General features: G+C 37.6%; 1 protein-coding gene across 1 annotated transcript in view; it reads left to right on the top strand.

The window, feature by feature from the left end:
• Positions 1 to 2,513: 2,513 nt before the first annotated feature.
• The window catches only part of LOC307121278 (5-hydroxytryptamine receptor 3A-like), a gene marked incomplete at its 5' end in the record, with an annotated part of 29,908 nt that continues 10,034 nt past the window's right edge, over positions 2,514 to 22,387 (top strand). Inside the window, 4 exons of the mRNA XM_079808810.1 lie at positions 2,514 to 2,517; positions 7,919 to 8,105; positions 13,520 to 13,692; positions 21,078 to 21,244. Coding sequence (XP_079664936.1) covers positions 2,514 to 2,517; positions 7,919 to 8,105; positions 13,520 to 13,692; positions 21,078 to 21,244 — 531 coding nt within the window. The remainder of the gene's footprint in view (positions 2,518 to 7,918; positions 8,106 to 13,519; positions 13,693 to 21,077; positions 21,245 to 22,387) is intronic.

Below are 22,387 nucleotides of genomic sequence, written 5' to 3'. Positions count from 1 at the left end.
AACCCCACAACCTTGAAGCAAGAGTGGAGAACATGTGCGGGACAATCTGACTGCTGATGTCTACTCCAAACATCTGTGTGTCTGCTCTCCATCAGCATGACTACTTAAAACGCTTTACAATTCATGCTGTCAGCATCCCATTTCTTGCCATATTTGATTTAATATTTTTTACAATTACATGCTACTTGTATTGTAGCTTTATGACTTTTGTGGTGTAGTGGGCTAAACACTGAACTGATAAGCAGAAGGTTTCTGCTTGGATCTCTGCAGCCGTCACCACCAGTGTGTCCTTGAGCAAGGCTCAACCACAGAAGCTCTGCAGCAAATGCACAGACATCAAGAATCAGAAAAGTGCTGATATAACTCAGTTTGAAATTAAAATAAAATACAACTTAAGATTTAAATGTATGTTTTATTCATTTCTGTAGTATACTCAAAGCCTTTGATGACAGGCTTCCTTCATCACCCTCTCTCCAGTCTCCACCAGATAAACACACACGAGCTCTTCTGCCACTGTAACATCAGACAACATTCACGTTACCTGGATCTTAAACAACACCTTGATAAAAGCATAAAAGTTTATGTGCTCAATAGCCTTAAATGTTGAGGTAGTTGCTGATGTGTTAATGTTCCTCAATTCATCAACAGTACTAATGGACAAATAAAAAAAGATAACTTATGTTTAGTTACTTTATGTAGATCTATTAACATTACTGACGTTCATGTAAAGTAAGCAGTGATGACCACAGTGAACTCTACATTATAGCACACACATCACTCTGATCAGATGTCTATTTCATGCTGTGATGTCATCTGCAATACTTATCGAAAATGTTCCTGTCAGATGTTAAATAAACATTTAGTAAGCATCTTTATCTTTAAGTATATCGTTTATGTAAATCCACTTTGGAGACGTGTGTGTTACTGGAGCTCATACATAATAAAACGTGTTTTTACAGCCCAATCACAACTACACTATACAGTCTGTCGTCTTTACACTTTTAACAATTCAACAGTTTAACGTTACTCTACAGTAGTCCAACAAATGCGATTTTAACACAAGGAACGGTGATTTTGGTTTGTAATACTCACATTTGATTGGCTTTTCTCCGCCTGACGTATCCTTTCCTGTGGCCTCATGGGAAGGCAGGGATAGAAAAGTATCCGACGATGGGTACTTCACAATCTGGGCGGAATCAGTAAGCCATCCGGGAACTTCTCGCCTACTCTTTTATGATTACTGAGGTTTCGAACATACTTCTCCTTTCACGTACTGTTTTCGCCTACTATATAGTAGGTAAGTAGGCATATTCGAACGCAACATCAGTATACGCACGTCCGAATCTCGCGAGAAATACTCCAAAACCCTGGTAGTTCTCGCCTACTCTTTTATGAATACAAAGGATTCGAGCATACTCTTCGCTCGCCTACTGCTTTTTACATACTATATAGTAGGGAAGTATGCGGTTTCGAACGCAGCCCATGTGTTTACTACAACATTATATGAATTAAGTTACTCAAAATATTAAGTAAAGTACCAATCATAGATTTATTTTTTGAAAAAAAACATTTTTTTTGTTACAATTACAATCCCAGTGTAATTGTAATTCCCAGTATTTTTTCCCAGTGTGTGTGTATCAAGGTTTTTGCATTTTCATGAGTTTTTATTTTTATTTCGTTTTGACTTTTTGTTTTCAAATTCAGTTCATTCGTTTTTAAAGTGGGTTTGTTAGTTTAGTAGTTTATATTTTTTGAAAAGTCTTAGTTTTAGTTTAGTTTTTATTAGTTTTAGTGTTAGTTTTAGTCTTTTTTTTTTGTAATTTGGGTTATTTGTCAGGGGCAAGATTCAAAAAGGTCAGAAAAGTATTGTGTAATAATTACTCACCAAAAGAGTTTAACAATCAAAATGCTGAATGTCTAGTCTTTGTCAAGGAAGTATTTTTGGTATAAATTTATTAATACATTTTCAATTAAACATCAACATTTAAACCTCTGTTAATTCTCAAAAAAAAAAAAATCCTTGATATAATTAATGAATTAATTTCAGTGATGCAATTATCACAAAAAAATGCTTCTTTGTGCGTTTAATAATATTAATGCATATTGCGATTGTCTATTTATCTTTGTATTTTAATAAACAATGTTGTATTTTTTAATATATTTCTGGTGAAAAAAAGAAAAAGAAATAAAGCTGAACCAAAAAAGAATAACAGACTCATATTGAATGTAGAAGAAAACTGCTTAATGCAATAAAAGTCTTAACATTTAAATGGCATGAGAAGCAAAAGACAAAAATGAAAATATCCTGCTCTGCCACTGGTTGGCCTGAGAATGTGTTGCTCAATCACAGTAGGCCTATATAAATATGACCAAATGACTGACATCTGTTCAAGAGTGAATCCTCATCTACAGCAGAAGTATCTCAGACACTTGCCATTTTTTTTAATTTTTTAATTTTTTGTCAATTACTATTGACCATGCACCTACACTGGCTAATATTTGTTCTTGTCACAATGGGTAAGTAAAAATTGTTTAATAATAACACTTTACAGTAAGGTTCAGTTTATTGACATTAGTTATTGCAAAATTTTCTTAGCGTCTGTTTCCATGCTGAATCATCGATTCGTTGCTCTGTTGAGAATGTCTTGAGTGTTAACTGGGAACTTACTCCGAGACTTGTTTTGGGAACCAGCATACCTCGAGCAAGCAAGGTTTGGGTTAATCAACCGAGAGTTCAAGGTATATGTGACGGTAAGTTAACCTTGCTTTCTGGAATACCCCCCCGGGGGGAAGAATCGATGATTCAACACGGAAACAGACGCTAAGAAAAAGTGTTCTACTTCCTTCTTCTTCTTTTGTTTAATGGCGAGTTACATCACCTACTTAGTGCACTAATATTCTTTTTGTTATATTTAATAGTTTTCCACTTACACTTGTAGAGCAAGTAGTTAATTTAATATGATAAATTAAATCAATAAATTTGTTCACCTAACACAATAAACTTTTATAAATGTAATATAACATTATCAAGTAAACTGCACACACACACACACACACACACACACACACACACACATATATATATACACATATGTTCACGAGTGAGGGGAGGATGGAACGGGAGATTGACAGACGGATCGGTGCAGCTTCTGCAGTAATGCGGTCGATGTACCGGTCTGTCGTGGTGAAGAAAGAGCTAAGCCGTAAGGCGAAGCTCTCGATTTACCGGTCAATCTACGTTCCTACTCTCACCTATGGTCATGAGCTTTGGGTCATGACCGAAAGGACAAGATCCCGGATACAGGCGGCCGAAATGAGCCTTCTCCGCAGGGTGGCTGGGCGCTCCCTTAGAGATAGGGTGAGAAGCTCAGTCACTCGGGAAGAACTCGGAGTAGAGCCGCTGCTCCTCCACATCGAGAGGGGACAGCTGAGGTGGCTCGGGCATCTGTTCCGGATGCCTCCTGAACGCCTTCCCGGGAAGGTGTTTCGGGCATGTCCAACCGGGAGGAGGCCCCGGGGAAGACCAAGGACACGCTGGAGGGACTATGTCTCCCGGCTGGCCTTGGAACGCCTCGGTGTCCCCCCGGAAGAGCTAGAGGAAGTGTCTAGGGAGAGGGAAGTCTGGGCATCTCTGCTTAGACTGCTGCCCCCGCGACCCGGCCCCGGATAAGCGGAAGAAGATGGATGGATGGATATATATATATATATATATATATATATATATATATATATATATATATATATATATATATATATATTATGTAACGGTGACAAATTCAAATGGTTTGTGTTTACTTAAAGAAATTTTGTCAGCTTTACTTGACTTTCTTTTGTTCATATAACTAAATTGTTATTTGTAAAAAAGACTCAATATAGTTGTGTGGAACCACTTGACGCAGCTTTTTTAAGTAAATTCAACAAATTATTTTTTTTGAGTGCACATCTGAATACCTCATAAGCAAACTAACCCTGGATCTTGATCTGCTCCAGAGCAGGTTATGTTCCGAGAGTGAGTTGCTATGGTTATTTACATACTCTGAAAGTTACCTCTTAAACTGGGTATGTCACATAACTGGAAAATCCCGCTGGAAGCACACCAACACTACACATTTTGGATGTCTTCCTCATATGACTCATACATTTCTGGTCTTGGAGTCTCTATGAACTGATGGGTTAAAACATGTGTGTTTGGGAGATTATAGGTTTAGATTAGGGAGAAATAAAAAACTAAAAAAACTGCTACCCAGCAGTACTTTTAACTCAAGTAAATATTATCCATTTTGCTTCTAGTATCGCTATTTAACATTAATTTGAACAGAATATTAACTGATGATACTAAATATTTCAGTAATATGATTTTAAAAATGTAACTTACCTGATGGCATGAACGGGCAGAAATGGCGGTTGAAAAATGTACTCTCTCAAGGTTCATCTTCGCCAATCCACCAATAGGAATTCAAGCAAGGATGACGCAACACATATACGCCATCAAGAGGGCATTTCTATGATTATTTGTTCTTAATGCCCCCTTCGGGTTAAATTAAACCATGGTACAAAATAAAGAAAACACCTGGTTAGTTTATTTATTTTACACAATTATTTGTCAAAAGGCCAAACTATAATGTATTAGGAAATATAAGTTTCATGCTAATGTACAAACTTGCATAAAAAGCTCAAATCATACATTGACTAGATATTAATATTGGTTGGCTCTTGTTTTTGACTACAGCAGTCATTCTCCTGGGTCTTGACTCAAAAAGCTTTGTGAATGTGTTGCGTAAGCCTATAATTATTGTGTAATCTTTCGTTTACACTTCAGTCATAAAACATGAATTATAGAACCGTTTTAATAAAAAAGGCTCTTTGCTCTCCAAGGGTTCTACATAGAACCATTTTTTTTGGTAAAAGGTTCAATTGGCCAAGTACAGAACCCCAGGGTTCTATATAGAACCTCAAGTAACCCTTTTTTTTTAGAGTGTACTTTTAAGTCTAGCTAAAACAGAACAGTTAAGATATTTACAGAAACTATAAATAAACGACAATGTGGGATTACCGGACCCTTTAAATCAGACTTTGAGGCAACAACTTTTCATTCATTCAGTAACCTATCCAGGCGAGTACCATTATCTGGTGGACAAAATATATATATATATTAGTGCTGTCAGTTAAACGCGTTATTAACGACGTTAACGCAAACCTATTTTAACGGCGTCAATTTTTTTATCGCGAGATTAACGTTCTTTTTGGTCTAACAAACTTTGTAGTTTTTTCACATGCTGTTGCAGCAACTAGTAACGTTAGAAAAACTACAACACCACTCCGGATGTAGCTAGACCGGAAACAAAACATCAGGCACGCTGCGGCTGCCCACACTTGTTCGCCATTAAAAGAGTAGACGTGGATGGCAAGCGTGAGACGCAGAAATGAGAAACGTATTAAGCCATGGTTTAACTCAGGGGTCTTCAACTAAAAGTGCTTGTCTTGAGCGCTGCTTTCTGCTCTGGTGGTGCATTCACACCGGACGCGAATGAAGCGTTTTGCGCGAGTGATTTAAGTCAATGCAAAGACACAAATAGACATTCTGCGGCGCGAATTAAGCGGCGTGAACGCACCTGCATGCTTGACCGCGCGTCTGGGTCTGAACGTAACAGTGAGCATTGCAACGTTAACTGTTTCATTAGCCTACGTCAAAAGGCTTCGCGGTCCGGATTTGGACCGGAGTCCGCTAGTTGGCGACCCCTGGTTTAACTGCACTATAGGCGGAGTCCTAGTTTACCTTGCATGTGCACTTTGTAATTTTATTTTGTGTCACCCTGTTTTGATCCCTTAGAAAGGGCTGTTGAAGGGGCTGTTTGTGCAACAAAGTATTTTTTTTCACCCTTTTATTGATGGACAGTGTTACATTGTGTGAGCGATTATTTGCTCCAAGTGTGAATGACTGCTTCAAGTGAGAATGTTGGTGTGAAATCGAACACTACAGTATGCCAATGTTGTTTTCAATAAAACAAACATTTGAACAAAGCAAGCCGATCCACTTTTCTATGTTGATAAGAGCATTAAAATAAGAAAAAATAATGGGACAAAAAGAAATCAAGGGACATATAGAATAAAAAAAAATGTGCGATTAATTGTGATTAATTGTGAGTTAACTATGGCATTAATGCGATTAATCGCGATTAAATATTTTAATCGTTTGACAGCACTAATATATATATATATATATATATATATATATATATATATATATATATATATATATATATATATATATATATATATATATATATATATAATTTTTTTTTTTTTAGCAAAGTAAGAACTAATACTACAACTAAGAAACAAATGTGTACAAAGTTGCACAAGTCAGGATTAGTCTAAAAATGTGTGTTAAACTCACAGCACATATGCAGTGATGAAGCGCAGCATTCTGAACAGAACCGCTCTGAGACACCAGTCATGAGCTGCTCACGTGAACCCTGCGCATTGCTTAACTAGCCTATTTCTTTTCTTTTCAAATTGCTTTGTTGAAAAGAGGACATTTCAAGCTTTTCTACACATATTTATCATGTCTGTGAGGCAAGTAGCCTGCTGAGTTTGGGTTTATTTATGAGATCCAGTTCATGTGCAATCAAAGTGATCGCTCCGGCGCCTTCATGTCACGATTGTTGTCTGCTATTGTTTAATTTGCTTCTTATTTATTAAATCCAGGCAATTGGATGACGAAACCTTAATTAAAATTAAGATGCAATTTATACAAATCGAAATTCACTTTAAAGAAAGAATTAGGGAATCTACAAAACAAAACTTAATATTAAACAAAATAAAATAACCACCAAAATAATTTCTAACCCACTCACATCTTTGCACTTTTCATAATCAGATGAAATTTAAAAATAACATTATTATATTTAAACATAAATATGAATCAAAATACATTGTTTAATGGCTATAACAAGTATAGTGGGCTACAGTACAGATAAAGGTCATGTCTTGAGTGGAGTGCACTGGCATAGAGCGGATTATTGAGCTGAGCGTCACACCGGTCCGCTTCGCTCATTACAGGCTCGTTCTCGTCAGAACGCCCACGTTTTTAAAAATGGTCGGGTTTAAATCGGGCTCGGGCTCATAATTACAATTAATGTGTCAGGCCGGGCTCGGACACAACGTGCACGGGCTCAGGTAGGGTCGGGCTTGATTTTTTTCAGCCCGATCGAAGCTCTGCCGAGTGCGTCTACTTGAGAGAAGCGGTAAAGGGAACATCCTGGGATTTTACAGCATGAGATCAAGCAGCAATTTAATCCGAAAATCTGGAGGGTTCAATAAAAATAAAAATTGTGAACAATAAATTTAAAACCCCTTCACCGAGACAAACATGAACCACAAGAATCAGCGCATGAATGCTTCATGCTGCAATGCATTCTGGGTGCATCATACAAAACTCATCAGTGGCTCCCAGAATGCATTGCGACATGAAGTATGTCACCATTATTGAGATTCATATGCCGATTCTTGATGTTTGAGTGAGTAGCTCAAAAAGTTTGGTGTTTTCATCAAATTGTACAATTTATTTTTTAAAGCACTGTTGTTTATCATGGTGTAGAAACATTACTATAATCAGTAATGTGAAATGAATGATACATATGATAGTCTAGATGATATCAGCTGATAAAAACACTAGACGATGATTATATTTTTAGCACCATCTAAAGTAGTAGTAGTAGGTGTACATCATCAATTTATATTGTTGAACTGGGGAATTGAAGCTTGCAAGTAGGTTTTATTGTAGAGTAACCTCTTATATGTGTGTTTGTGTATGTGTGATTAGAGTATGAAATGAAGGATGAATGTTTAAACATGAAATTCTCTGTCACTGTGTGAAATATATATTCTGCTGTTACTGAATGTCTTCTATGCACAGGGTGGTTGTCTGATGCTAAAGACTGCAGTGCTACAGAAAAAGCTGAAGCTAAAAAGAGACTTTCTGCACATCTCAACCTGAGCAACATTCAGAATCCCACAATGAGTCCCTTAATAATCAACTACGAGGATACCAACACAACTGAAGACAACACAACTGAAGACCCTTTCTTCATTTATGTGGACATGTATGTGACCTCCATCACAGATGTGGTATGAATCCAGCATGATTTATCTTCTCATTCAGGTCAATATGGGATGTCAAGCAGTTGTAGTATCATCTCTCAACACATGTTTTTTATATATAGAATGAAAAAGCCCAGAGTCTCACGACACAGGTCCGAATGATAACTGTAAGTATTTTAAAAACCTATTTCATTCTTATTTCTCAAAGTTTCACTAAATTTTCTAAATTTTGTCACATGATCAAAGGTTTAATTTGGTTTTCACACAGTAAATTCCCCGGGGTTGAATTAACACCGCTCTGTGTTCATATGGGAACCACCAGCAGGATGTTAAAGTAACACTGAAGCAGTGTTAAAGTTAATTAGATCCTTTAATTGAGTGATGATTGTTTGATTATTGAAGACAGCTGATGATAACAAGCAGAATAACTGAAGGAAAGAGAAACACAAGAACTACTGACTTCAGCCACAGCTTTAGATGAAATCAACTGAAAATACATTACATCTCTCTTATTGCAAACCAGATTGACTTTATTTATGTAATTTGTCTACACTCTAAAAAAAAAAAGGTTCTTGCACCAAAAATGGTTCTTGGCTCGTAATCATAGGGGAACCTTTTTTAGTGCTATATAGCACCAATTTTGGTGCTTCAGTGGTTCTTCAGCGGTTCTTCAGTGGTTCTTCAGCGGTTCTTCAGAGGTTCTTCACCGGTTCTTTGACTAAGGTGCTATATAGCACCTCTGAAGAACCGCTGAAGAACCACTGAAGCACCAAAATTGGTGCTATATAGCACAAAAAAAGGTTCCCCTATGATTACGAGCCTTTTTTTTTTAGAGTGTACAGTTCTTATTGAGAATTAACAGAGGTTTAGATGTTGATACACCATTATGGTGATCATTATTTCATTGAGTCGGGCAGTTTAACAACTTTTTACATCAGTTTTTATAACTGTGTTAACAAAGCACATAATTTGTTGCAAAGGAATAAACAAAGATAGTCAAGTGATATATCTGTCATAACCATAATTCCATTATTGATTAAAAGTGGTGGTTGCTTGTTATTAATCAGTTTTCACAAACAATGCTTTCTTGCCAGAAATAAAACATTCTGAATTTTGATTTTTAAATGCATTGTGAGAAAAAAAAAAACGTTAGACACAAACATCAAGAATAAGCATTTGGATCTCAAAAATGGTGACATGCTTCATGCATGCAGCAATGCATTCTGGGAGCCACCATAGTATAAAACGCATGACTCCCAGTATGCACTGCAGCATTAAGTATGTCACTATTGTTGAGATTCATATGCTAGTCATTGATGTATGTGTGCATCTAAAACAAAAACAGTGACAGGTACAGACAATAGTACAATTGTATTCATACAATTCTTTAGGGTTTCAGTAAAAGGAAATATAAAATGAAATAAAATAAAATAAAATAAAATGAAAGACAAATGCATATTTAATATCTGGAAGCCGTCACCACTCAGGGACCAAATACAAACTTTTAGAAAATATAAAGGAAGAAACAATCCTGGGTCCTCTTGATTTCAGCAAAATCATAACTGGAAAGAATCATTAAAATCATAATAATTATATAGGAGGATGAATATTGATTGAGGCTTTGATTATAAATTTAATTAGGATATATACAATTATATTGAAGCGGTAGTGGATTTCAGAATCCATCTTTCAATGTATTATGGGCTGCATATATCTGCTGCAAATGCGACCGGGTTCCCCTCTGTCCCAAACACATATGCATATATAACATGCTGTATATAGGTAGTTTACATGATTAAAATAACATTAAAGTTAAGATATGCCTCTAGTTTTAATAATTTAAATGTGTCTGAAGTTTGGGCAAAAACTTGCAGCTTTAGTCGTTGTTTATGCACATGTATATCTTCAAAATAGACGACTAGTTATACATTAACACTATGCTGAAAGCTCCTGTATGTGAACCTTTTGCAGATAAATGCAAGTGCATTTTCATTTACTATTGACACAAATCAATAAGTTAATCATACTCAACTATTATAGTCAACAACATTTCCTTATTAGGCCTACTCTGTATACATTTAATGATGAATAGTATCATTAGTTATACATAATGTTTAAAATGCTTCTTGTGTTAATATATTTCATTATAAAATGGCTTAAGTACACTACCCTTCCTGAAATACAATTAATATTGTCATCATTCATTGATTTCATGTTAAAATAATTTACAAATTCACTACCCTCTTTGAAATACAACAATCCGTAAAAAAGAATCATCAGATTAATCTGGAAAAACATTCGTTAGATTAGTCGACTAATCTAAAAAATAATCGTTAGATTAGTCGACAGAAAAAAATATCGTTAGTTGCAGCTCTGATCAAAAGTTACAGCATTTGGAACCCAGATAGTGAACAGCCAATCACACGCTGTGGATCAGTGAAACTGAGATTCATTTCTCTCTTCTGCAGAATATTACATGATTGAAAAATATTAAGAATTTAAACAAATAGACAGGAAGAAAAGAGCTGTATATGAAAGAGGACCACTTAAATACATTTCTTAAACGTTAAAAATAATTATTGTGCTACCCATTTGGTTTCAGTTTTTATTGGCTCTTAAACAGAGACACGCAAATGGGAGCATGGGCGCTCCCATAGGTCATAAAAGGTTCAAAACTAACCAGTTTTGGTCAACTTTTTCTTTATGCTAGTATAAACTATATCACCTGACCTTCTTCCGTAATAAATTATGTGTTTTGCTAACACAATTACAAAAACCAAGAGTTAAACTACCCAACTAAAGTAAACACTGATCACCATAATTATTATCAATAAATGATCAACATCTAAACCTCTTCTATTTTTAAAAAAGAACTGTAGACAAATGACAGAAATAAAGTCAGTGTTAATTCAACACCGGAGAATTTACTGTGCATGCATACAGTATTAGTATCTGTCATATAATCACGCTAAACTTCATGTAACTCTCCAGGCATGGCCAGATTCGAAAGTGACGTGGGAACCAGAGGATTTTTGTGGTATATATGCATTTGCAGCCCCCAGAAACATGTTTTGGACTCCAGACATTGGTATAATAGAAAGGTATACAATTATTTCTGTCAGAACCTTTTATTTGGGCAGTTTTTGCCTTTTAGTGAATGTGATAGATTAAAAAGTTTGCAAAATGATGGATAGAATAAGGGTAATGGTATGACAAAACGTAAATGACAAAACATATTCAAAGGCTTTGTTCATACTGCATATAAAACAAAAAAAAAATGTTTTGTCAAATCAGATCTTTAGGACTGATTGTTCACATTATCATTTTGTAATCTATATCTGTTTTTTCAGACAGTGATCACAAAACAACTCTTGTCTGTCACAATACAAAAACTAAATATACTTTACACATGGAAGATAAATGAGACCCCTTCACAGACTTCTTTATTCAAATTATTATAGCTAACCTGACACAGTGACAGACAATCACAGCAGTGGGCGTTTAGACTGAAGTCTCACAGCAGCCAATCACAGCAGTGGGCGTTTACACTGAAGTCTCACAGCAGCCAATCACAGCAGTGGGCATTTACACTGAAGTCTCACAGCAGCCAATCACAGCAGTGGGCGTTTACACTGAAGTCTCACAGCAGCCAATCACAGCAGTAGGCGTTTACACTGAAGTCTCACAGCAGCGAATCACAGCAGTGGGCATTTACTCTGAAGTCTCACAGCGGCCAATCACAGCAGTGGGGGTTTACACTGAAGTCTCACAGCAGCCAATCACAGCAGTGGGTGTTTACACTGAAGTCTCAAAGCAGCAAATCACAGCAGTAGGCGTTTACACTGAAGTCTCACAGCAGCCAATCACAGCAGGGGGCGTTTACACTGAAGTCTCACAGCAGCAAATCACAGCAGTGGGCATTTACACTGAAGTCTCACAGCAGCAAATCACAGCAGTGGCCGTCATTGTTGCTTTAGTTGGGTAGTTGTTCTCTAAACATTTAAGCATCTATAAGACTCACTCCGACATCAATAATCAGCATATGAATTTTGACAATGGTGACATGCTTCATGCCGCAATGCTTTCTGTGAGCCATAGATGAGTTTTGTATGATGCAACCAGAATGCATTTCAGCATGAAGCATGTCACCGTTAATGAGATTCATAAGCTGATTCTTTAATGTCTCCGTGTATCTTTACAACTTTATGGTGCACAATCTCACAGATTAAAACACTGCTGAACAATTACATAACTTTTAGAGTCAATCATGTGAAATTAATAACATGATGAAAGAATAGATTCTGAATATGATCAGTGAATCAAACACTACATGATGATCATATTTTCTTCATCTGAACACAATTCCTCTAGCGATTCTTGCCATAATAAACAATTACAGCAGCCAGAGAAAAAGCTAATGCCAAAAGACAAACTGCACAACTAAAGCAAACACTGATCACAATGATGGTCAAACCAAATATTTTCAACCAAACATTAACATCTAAATCTTAACATGTTAATTCAGTGAGAACTTCTGTAGATATCTGACATAAATAAAGTAATTCTGGTTAGTAATAAGTGTACTGCCATGCATTTCACCCTTTTTCTTTTGGTGTTTATTCAAATCAAAATTCGACGTCTGCCTAATGTTAGATCTTGACGTCAAACAAACGTTGGATTTAGACGTCAACCCAACTTTCATTTTCAAACAAAATCAAATGTCTGACCGATGCCCAAGTCTGCATCCTGCACCTGCTGGGATACTTTGCAAGGCTGTGCGTTCAACTGTGCAGTTTCCACACTCGCCCAGGCGGCCCAGTAGTAGTCCACGGATCCGCCCTCTTAATCCAAAGCCACCACAGTATAACAGTAAATATATTGTCACATAGTTTTTCAATATATGGACAGTGGCAATTCCTAATGTATTAATCAATATATTGTAATATATAACTTGCAGGAGTTTGAACATGTTTTGTGTACAATGTGCAAAACACTTTTTTTAATCATTCGGTTTATCAGATTAAAACACTGCTGAATGTCATGCTGTGGAGTCACATGGATACTATAATCAATGATTCTTCATGAGATCAGCAAATACCACTCCATTATGCTTACATCTATGACATTTATCATTATCAAGTAGCCAACATCATCTGCCTGATATAACAAATGTTGATACAAAATGTATAAGGTGCTGTAAACATTTAAAATGACAAAACACTGACTACTGAGGAAATAGAGCTTTAGAAATGAATGACTTGCATATGAAATTATAGTCATTTTTCATATAATGACTTTTGTTCATGGCTAGGCAAAGAATTGTGGGATTTCTTTAACAACCAAGGATACACCTGCTGTCTCCAATCAATCATCATGTCTTTAATAATCATTGTTCATTTATATTTTATCCATTTAGCATCAAGACAGACTTTGGAACAAAGGAGTCTCCATATGTGCTGTTGCTCAATTTCAGCTATATAATCTCATCAGAAATTGTATCTCTGACCACGGCCTGTAAGATGGATCTCTACAGGTTTCCCTTCGACACTCAAACCTGCAATATAACATTTCAGTCTTCAGTTTATTCAGGTAAATCTGAAACACATTCATCAGTTTTGACAAACAAACACATATGAAAGATAACATGGTTTATTCTTCTCAAACTATTTGACTTCAATATAAAATAAAATATGAATTTATGCCAGGACCACTATCGTCAAAGATGATTGACTATTAGTAGGGATGCACAATATTTTTTTCTGACATATAAATTATCAGACAGTATGGGTGAAAATTACGTAATTTTTATTGTTCCGATAAATAAAATAAATCCGATAACTAGATTCGATAAAGTACGCGTGCTGGTAACTCAGTCAATCAGTCTGATCCGAGAGTGTCTCAATTATGGGATGATTTTTGACTCAAAATGATTAATGAAGGCACGCACAATTATCCATGTACTAGATAAATGTTATGAATGTATCTTACTAGCCACAAACAAATGCCATTCGATTTGAATCTGTGGAATTCGGGTTTGAATGATTGTGCAGCGATTTGTACATGTTTGCGAATAAAAATGTTCTGTTCTGCATTCATAAATCATAAACTGCTCATTCAAAAAGTAATCTGTGCATTTGTGAATCAGGTGACACGCGTGCATTTATTGACGTCTTGTTCGAGTGGATCGCGTTCGGTTCATTTGGATTTTGAGACTTCCTTTTCGCAGTTTACAGCATTTCAAGACCCGCACACACACAAACAACCAACTAACAAGCCCAGTGTTATTCATTAATGTGTAAACGATTTTAAAAATTTGCAAATGTGCGTTACTACACTGAAACAAATGCTTTTCAACTGGTGTCTGTAGAATTAAGATTTTCATTAACGTGAAGCATTTTGTACCAATAAAGTCATTTTTGTGAGTATATATATGTGCTATTTTGTAGTAAAGTGTCATGATTTCCACGTGCAAAAAGTAATCCGTGCATTTGTGGATCAGGTGACGCGCATGCATTCATTGACTCGTTTGTGAGTCGATCCTATTTGATTCATTTGGATTTTGAGACTTTCATTTCGCCAGTTTGGCCTTGGATCCACACACAGAGAGATGTGTAAGAAAACCTGCTGCCACTAGATGGCAGTATCTGCCAAAACAGACACCGACACCGGAATCAAGCGTTCTCACCCATATTATGCTTAAAGTGGCTTAAGAAAGTGATATTAAAACACCAAATTCACTACACACTTTATTTATAAAACATATTTTGTAGGCTACAGACAAGCAGAAAAATATGAACTCAAAACGCGAATGTTTCCTCGTTGTAAAGATAACGCTTAACAGTAGGCTAACAGGATCGACTCACAAACGAGTCAATGAATGCATGCGCGTCACCTGATCCACAAATGCACGGATTACTTTTTGCACGTGGAAATCATGACACTTTACTACAAAATAGCACATATATATACTCACAAAAATGACTTTATTGGTACAAAATGCTTCACGTTAATGAAAATCTTAATTCTACAGACACCAGTTGAAAAGCATTTGTTTCAGTGTAGTAACGCACATTTGCAAATTTTTAAAATCGTTTACACATTAATGAATAACACTGGGCTTGTTAGTTGGTTGTTTGTGTGTGTGCGGGTCTTGAAATGCTGTAAACTGCGAAAAGGAAGTCTCAAAATCCAAATGAACCGAACGCGATCCACTCGAACAAGACGTCAATAAATGCACGCGTGTCACCTGATTCACAAATGCACAGATTACTTTTTGAATGAGCAGTTTATGATTTATGAATGCAGAACAGAACATTTTTATTCGCAAACATGTACAAATCGCTGCACAATCATTCAAACCCGAATTCCACAGATTCAAATCGAATGGCATTTGTTTGTGGCTAGTAAGATACATTCATAACATTTATCTAGTACATGGATAATTGTGCGTGCATTCATTAATCATTTTGAGTCAAAAATCATCCCATACTCAATCAGCTCCCTAGTTCAGTAGTCAGGGCACTGAGCAGGGAGTCAACCCTTTGTCTGATTCCCTGATCAGTGCCCTGACTACTGAACTAGGGAGCTGATTTAGACACACCCCGAGATTTGTCTGTTTTCCGAGTGCAAGTGACTGTGTTGCGCAGCTCACCGAATTTCGTCATCATCTGTGAATCTGTGTCTTCGCCGGTCTGGAAGTTCTTCTCTGTGGCACTGGAGGGCAGTGCTATTGCTATTTGCAAAGCATGTTCAGCAAGGATTCCGAGAGGGGGGAAAAAGCATCAAGTTTTAATACAACAAATCTTATATCTCACTTGAAAGGGTGTAGCGTATTAGGGTTACATACATATTTAAATTAAAAATTAGCTCAATAGGGAATTGTGGGTATTAATATTTAGGGATTTATGATTAATCATAACGGGTTATAATCTAATCACCAATCTCCAAAATCACCCAAAATGGGAATACCTCACCTCGGTATTTATGCAATATAATATATATGGTTAACAACAATTTATTGTAATTAACTACAGATATATCTATATTAAATAATCACAGAATAACCCCAAGGGAGTTGATTCAAAATTCCTCTCCGTTCCGTTTAAAGAACGAGCGGAGATTCCTTATCCACTCACCAGGTCTATTCTTCCTACCCAATTCTCGGGAAGTTCGTCCCTCTGGCCACAAAGGACAAACTTTCCGAGTTATGGTATTAATTAAAGCATTCAACGAATAAGAGCTCGTAGCTTAGATCTGACATTAAAGGGACTCGTGTTCCGTGAGCAAACAATGACAATCGAAACGTGAATATCATGGTTTTAATAAAGATTAATACTACGATTACATATGACTACATAAAGAATACATGTATTTACAGAATAGTGGAAAGTAAAGAGGAGGATGAGGGGAAGGGAAAGGAAAGGAAGGAGGGTAAGATCGTGTCCGATCCGACACCTTCCCAGACAAAACCATTGGAGCCAGCAAGAAATATCACCTTAAACAGGGGTACAATCTTTAAAACGCATCTAAATTTCGGTAGAATTGATACTTGCATGGTTTCTTGGTGTTGTGTAAAGCAAGATGCGTGCGTTGGCGTTTCTCAGAGAGTTTGCGCGCTGAAGCGTTCTCTCCATTCGGTTCTTCCAGAGCTTCGTTGGTCCGCGGGACTTTTAAAGGTGTCGACTTGGAAGGAAGTTCATCTCGTCCAGCTAAGTGCGTCCGCTGACTGCGCCGCGGAGCGCGTTGATCTTCAAAGGAAACATCAGCTTGGCTGGACCGCGCCGGCTCGCAGGTCGATAACCCGCGAGCCGCGCTGATGAGATGGGAGGAAAAGGGAATTTGTCTCGTCCGGGGTTCTTGCAAGGTGACTGAGCCCCGATATGCTTGTGTTACGGTCTTTTGAGATCCATTAAACTACGCCCACTTTCTCTGAGATGACCAATCATAGATGTGGATTGGAGGCGGGAAAAAGTTTCTTTGTTCTGACTTTATTACTCAATGGAATGTTCTTGCCGGGAGCCAGAATTAGTAAAGTTTCGCTCAAAAAGGGCTAAACCTACTAAAAGGTACATCTCATAATCATCTACTTTGCACCACTGACTGGGACAAAGAAAGAGAAACCTTTAGACATCAAACATGCCTGTGTTTAAATGCATGAAAGACAGTGTATCTCTTTTACAGAGCCATTTTGAGCATTTAGGATTAACATCACACACACATACAAATATATACTTTGTGGTCAACATACATATAACACAAGGGTCATCACATATTTCTGGGATGGTTAAATTAAAGGCTAATATGAAGAGGAATACTTGTGTGTGTGTGTGTGTGTGTGTCTGTGTGTGTGTGTGTGTGTGTGTGTGTCTGTCTGTGTGTGTGATAGGAATCTATTTGAAGTTCCTCACAAGGTGATAACGGCACGGCCTGCGTTGTCTCTGCTGGTCGTAAGGGTGATAGTGCGGCCATTTGGCCAGCCTCAACTGGCACCACTACACTCATTTATATGCTAATACTAATTCATAGGCAGAGCTGTGCAAAAGATCTGCATCTCTGGTGTTTCTCGAACGACCCACCACTTTGATCTCATGTCAAGAGCGACTCCAGACGCTACACTTGAAAGGGCGTCATCGCGGCGAAGCTGTATTAAAGGAATATGAAGCGGCCGCGGCTGCAGCTGCTAGCGCTAAGCCTAAAACACGGACCGTCAATGTTCCCATTCAGCTGGCATTCGAACATTGTAAAAAGTTTTCCAGAGACAGCGAAAAGGCTAAAGCCATAAACGACAAAGTAAATGGATTTCATAGTACTTGATGACCAATGCATTTGATTTATTATGTATTTGAAACACACTTAAAGATCCCTTCCTCATCCCTCATATTTATAATTTCAGAGAAATCTCAACTATACTCTATGCTCTTTTTTTGAAGATGCACTTTATTTTTGTTGAGGATGCACTTTTTTTCTTTTTTTATTTCTCTCGAGGTTGATAAATGAAATGTCAATGCATTTTATTTGAAAAACATGTGACTTAAAGTCTATATACCTTCCTCATCATCATGCACTAAGGGTAAATAGATGCAGTTTTTTATGCATGAAATACTTGAATATAAATGTGTTGTTAATGAGATGTTAAAGGGATAGTTCACCCAAAAATGAAAATTAGCCCATGATTTACTCACCCTCAAGTCATCCTAGGTGTATATGACATTTTTCTTTTAGACCAATATAATCTGAGATATATTAAAAAAGTCCAGGCTAATCCAAGCATTATAATTGCAGTAATAGTTGCTCTGTTTTTGAAGTCCATAAAAAATGCACCTGTCCATCGAATAACGTGCTCCATGCGGCTCCGGGGTGTTAATAAAGGCCTTCTGAAGCGAATCGATCCGTTTATGTAAGAAAAATATCCATATTTAAAACTTTATCAAGTAAAGTTCCAGCCGATCGCCTTCCATGGAAAAGTGTTGAAAGTTGAAAGTGAAACTCAAGATGCGTACGTGACGTCATGACGAGCGGACCTGGTCACGTTAGTCCTTCGATCGGCAGAGGCACTTTCAACTCTTTTTCCATAAATTGAACACGGAAGGAGGTCGGCCGAAACTTTACTTTATAAAGCTTCTGAAAGAAGAATGTCATATACAACTAAGGATGACTTGAGGTTGAGTAAATCATGGGCTAATTTACATTTTGGGGTGAACTATCCCTTTAAGTGCAGATAAACCATATAATTCTGTCATAGTTCTGTTAAATCCTTTCTGTTACTAAGTATTGTGGTGCCTTACGCAAAAAATAAAAGCATTTGAAGAGTGACGACTGAAATTTGCCATTGTATAGGCCAGAGCTATACTAAAATATCAGTTTCATCAGTGCATCTTAGATGTTCAATTCTCCTGGGTGCACGAAACGGAAGATTATATGGAAATTATAATATACAAATATGAACTTATTGGTTATCAGTATCGGAATCGGCCATGAGAAGGACTTAAAGGGTTAGTTCACCCAAAAATGAAAATTCTGTCATTAATTCCTCACCCTCATGTCATTCGACACCCGTCAGACCTTCATCCGTTCATCTTCAGACACAAATGAAGATATTTTAGTGTAAATCCGATGGCTCAGAAAGGCCTCTATTGGCACAATGCACTGTTCACTCTCAAGACCCATAAAAGCTACTAAAGACGTCGTTACAAAGTCCATCTCACTACAGTGGTTCTACAATAAACTTATGAAGCGACAGGAATAGTTTTTGTGTGCAAAAAAAACCTAAATAACGACTTATATAGTGATGACGATTTCAAAACACAGCATCATGAAGCTTCGAAGCGTTATGAATCAGTGAGTCGATTCAGCGGTTTGAATTGCCAAAGTCACGTGATTTCAGCAGTTTGGAGGTTTGACACGCGATCCGAATCATGATTCGACTCACTGATTCATAACGCTTCAAAGCTTCATGATGCCGTGTTTTGAAATCGGTCATCACTATATAAGTCATTATTTAGGGTTTTTTTGCGGACAAAAACTATTCTCATCTCTTCATAAAGTTATTGTAAAACCACTGTAGTGAGATGGACTTTGTAACGACGTCTTTAGTACCTTTTATGGGTCTTGAGAGTGTACAGTGCATTGTGCCAATGGAGGCCTTTCTGGGCCATCGGATTTCAACTCAAATATCTTCATTTGTGTTCCACAGATGAACGGAGGTCTGACGGGTGTCCAATGACATGAGGGGAAGTAATTAATGACAGAATTTTCATTTTTGGGTGAACTAACCCTTTAATTATCGGTTATGAGTATCAGTTAACATTTTTCATATCGTGCATCCCTAACTATTAGCATTCAGTTTGGACTGGCAGTATGGTTCCTTTTCTGGGCAAGAACTCCCTCCCTCCCATGCAGCCTGTTTACCCTAAGGGGGGTTATTGCTGCTTTCCCTGCTCTTATCCATCCCAGCAGGCACAGTACGTCAGGAAGACCTTGGAGTCTACATCCTGTGTATGCTGGGATGGATAAGAGCAGGGAAAGCAGCAATAACCCCCTTAGGGTTAAAAGGAACTTAACCAGCATAATGTATTGCAGATATCATTAATGTTGATAGTATATGTACAAAGTGATTCAGGAATTAAGTCTGATTCAAGGGAAATCAGAATACCAAATCCTGACTGACGAGAGGAGGAGCTGGGGGTGGAGGAGCGTAAATGGCCTGCAGCCATATCACCCTGTAGCCCAAGACTGGTTTCCCACTGAAGCTAAGCAGGGCTGAGCTTGGTCAGTACCTGGATGGGAGACCAACTGGCAAAACTAGGATGCTGCTGGTAGAGGTGTTAGTGAGGCCAGCAGGGGGTGCTCACCCTGTGGTCTGTGTGGGTCCTAACACCCCAGTATAGTGATGGGGACTCTATACTGTAACAAGCACCATCCTTCGGATGAGACGTTAAACCGAGGTCCCGACTCTCTGTGGTCATTAAAAATCCCAGGATGTCCTGCGATAAAGAGTAGGGGTGTAACCCCGGCATCCTGGCCAAATTTGCCAATTGGCCCCTGTCCATCATGGCCTCCTAATCATCCCCATATATATATATATATACGATTGGCTTCATCACTCCTCTCCTCTCCACCAATCAGCTGATGTGTGGTGGGCATTCTGACACAATATGGCTGCTGTCGCATCATCAGGTGTTGCACATTGGTGGTGGTTGAGGAGATTCCCCCCTTCTATGTAAAGTGCTTTGAGTGCCTAGAAAAGTGCTATATAAATGTAACAAATTGTTATTATTATTATTTTTATTATTATTATTAAATGAGCACTGGAGAAACAGGATAGCTGCTCATAGTACTGAGGTAGCTTATATATGTATGCTGTGATAGACATCGTATTCCTATAGTTAGACGTGATCAGCTGACAGTCAGATGATGTGAGCTTGACAAACGTGACCTGCCAAAACTGACACTATACTTGATTTCTGTTCCCCCAGTTGAAGATCTTAGAATATATGAATTAAACAGTGCAGAGTGGAACACCTTACAGTCTAAGGACAAATTTCAAGCCCAGGGAGAGTGGGATCTCGGCGGGATAAGCAAATATAATGCTTCCACTTATGATTTGTCTGAATTGCTTGAAATGGATCAACTGGTACATCAGGTACAGTACACAAATTTAAAGTAATCCAATAATTATATAAATAAAATTATAAAAACAAAGAAAAACTAGTTCATGAGTTTGTAATAATATGTGCCAAAATTAAATTATATTTAAAAAAATTTAAACCATAAAAAGGCTGGGGTATCAAATATATTATAAATTAATTAATTGCCAAAACATTAAGGGTGTGAACCTACACTGGTCTCACGGTTCGGTTCCATTACGATTATCATGCCATCGATTTGGTTCAATTCGATATCACGATGCATCACGATGCATCACAATGTATTGACGCTGCACTGCGTCCTCATGTATACAATTTTCTCAGTCAGTTTTATGAAGTGAACCTTTAATTTTACCTGCTCAAAGAAAACACGCTTCTTGAATGTATCAAACAAAACTCAAGTCTGGGCACAGAAGACAAAAGGAGCGTTTAAAACAAATACACAAAATATTAAAAGCCACTTCAGGAGGTGGTCTGAGCTCAATACAGTCAATACTAAAGTCTAAATGCATCTGGTTGTTGAAACCACATGTAAATTTTACTCATCGCAACAATGCTAAAATTGTACGTGTGAGCGCGTGATATGGGCTATTTGACATGTTATAGCCAGATATAACAGCGTTACTGAAGCACGCATCGCCGCAGACGAGCAGCTGAGTATCTCTTCATTAAGTTAACGCACAAACTACCGAAAGTAAAGTGGCAGGTGCTCAACATACAATCATATTCATTAAAAGTAAAGAAACTGACTGATCTGACCAGTGCTGGTTCAGCGCTTGATCAATAAAATGCAGCTCATATCTGTTGTTTTCGGTGACGTGAACCTCATTAAATCAGCATATAGTGCAGGAATTGAAGATCAGATTCATATCCGTTTTGCAGAGATACATTTATGTGACCAAGTGTTGGCCTAAATGAAATCGGTTTGATCAATCAGATAGCTTTGATTAACACACAGCGTTTGTGTTCTCCAGGTCGTGCTTACCAGGTTGTTCATAAAAGCCCCTGGCCCTTTCACAATCAACCCCTTTTGTGGTCGATAAGCGACCTCGATGCGCACTTTTGCACTGATGCGAGCTCCGCAGCGGACTTATTCCCATCAGACAAAGCGGTGTTACATCACGAAAGTGCGGACTCGT

The sequence above is a fragment of the Gobio gobio genome (assembly GCF_949357685.1).
Source record: "Gobio gobio genome assembly, chromosome: 25".
Classification (NCBI taxonomy): domain Eukaryota; kingdom Metazoa; phylum Chordata; class Actinopteri; order Cypriniformes; family Gobionidae; genus Gobio; species Gobio gobio.
The sequence above is the reverse complement of the archived record's forward strand: the minus strand, read 5'-3'. Positions and strand labels throughout refer to the sequence as shown.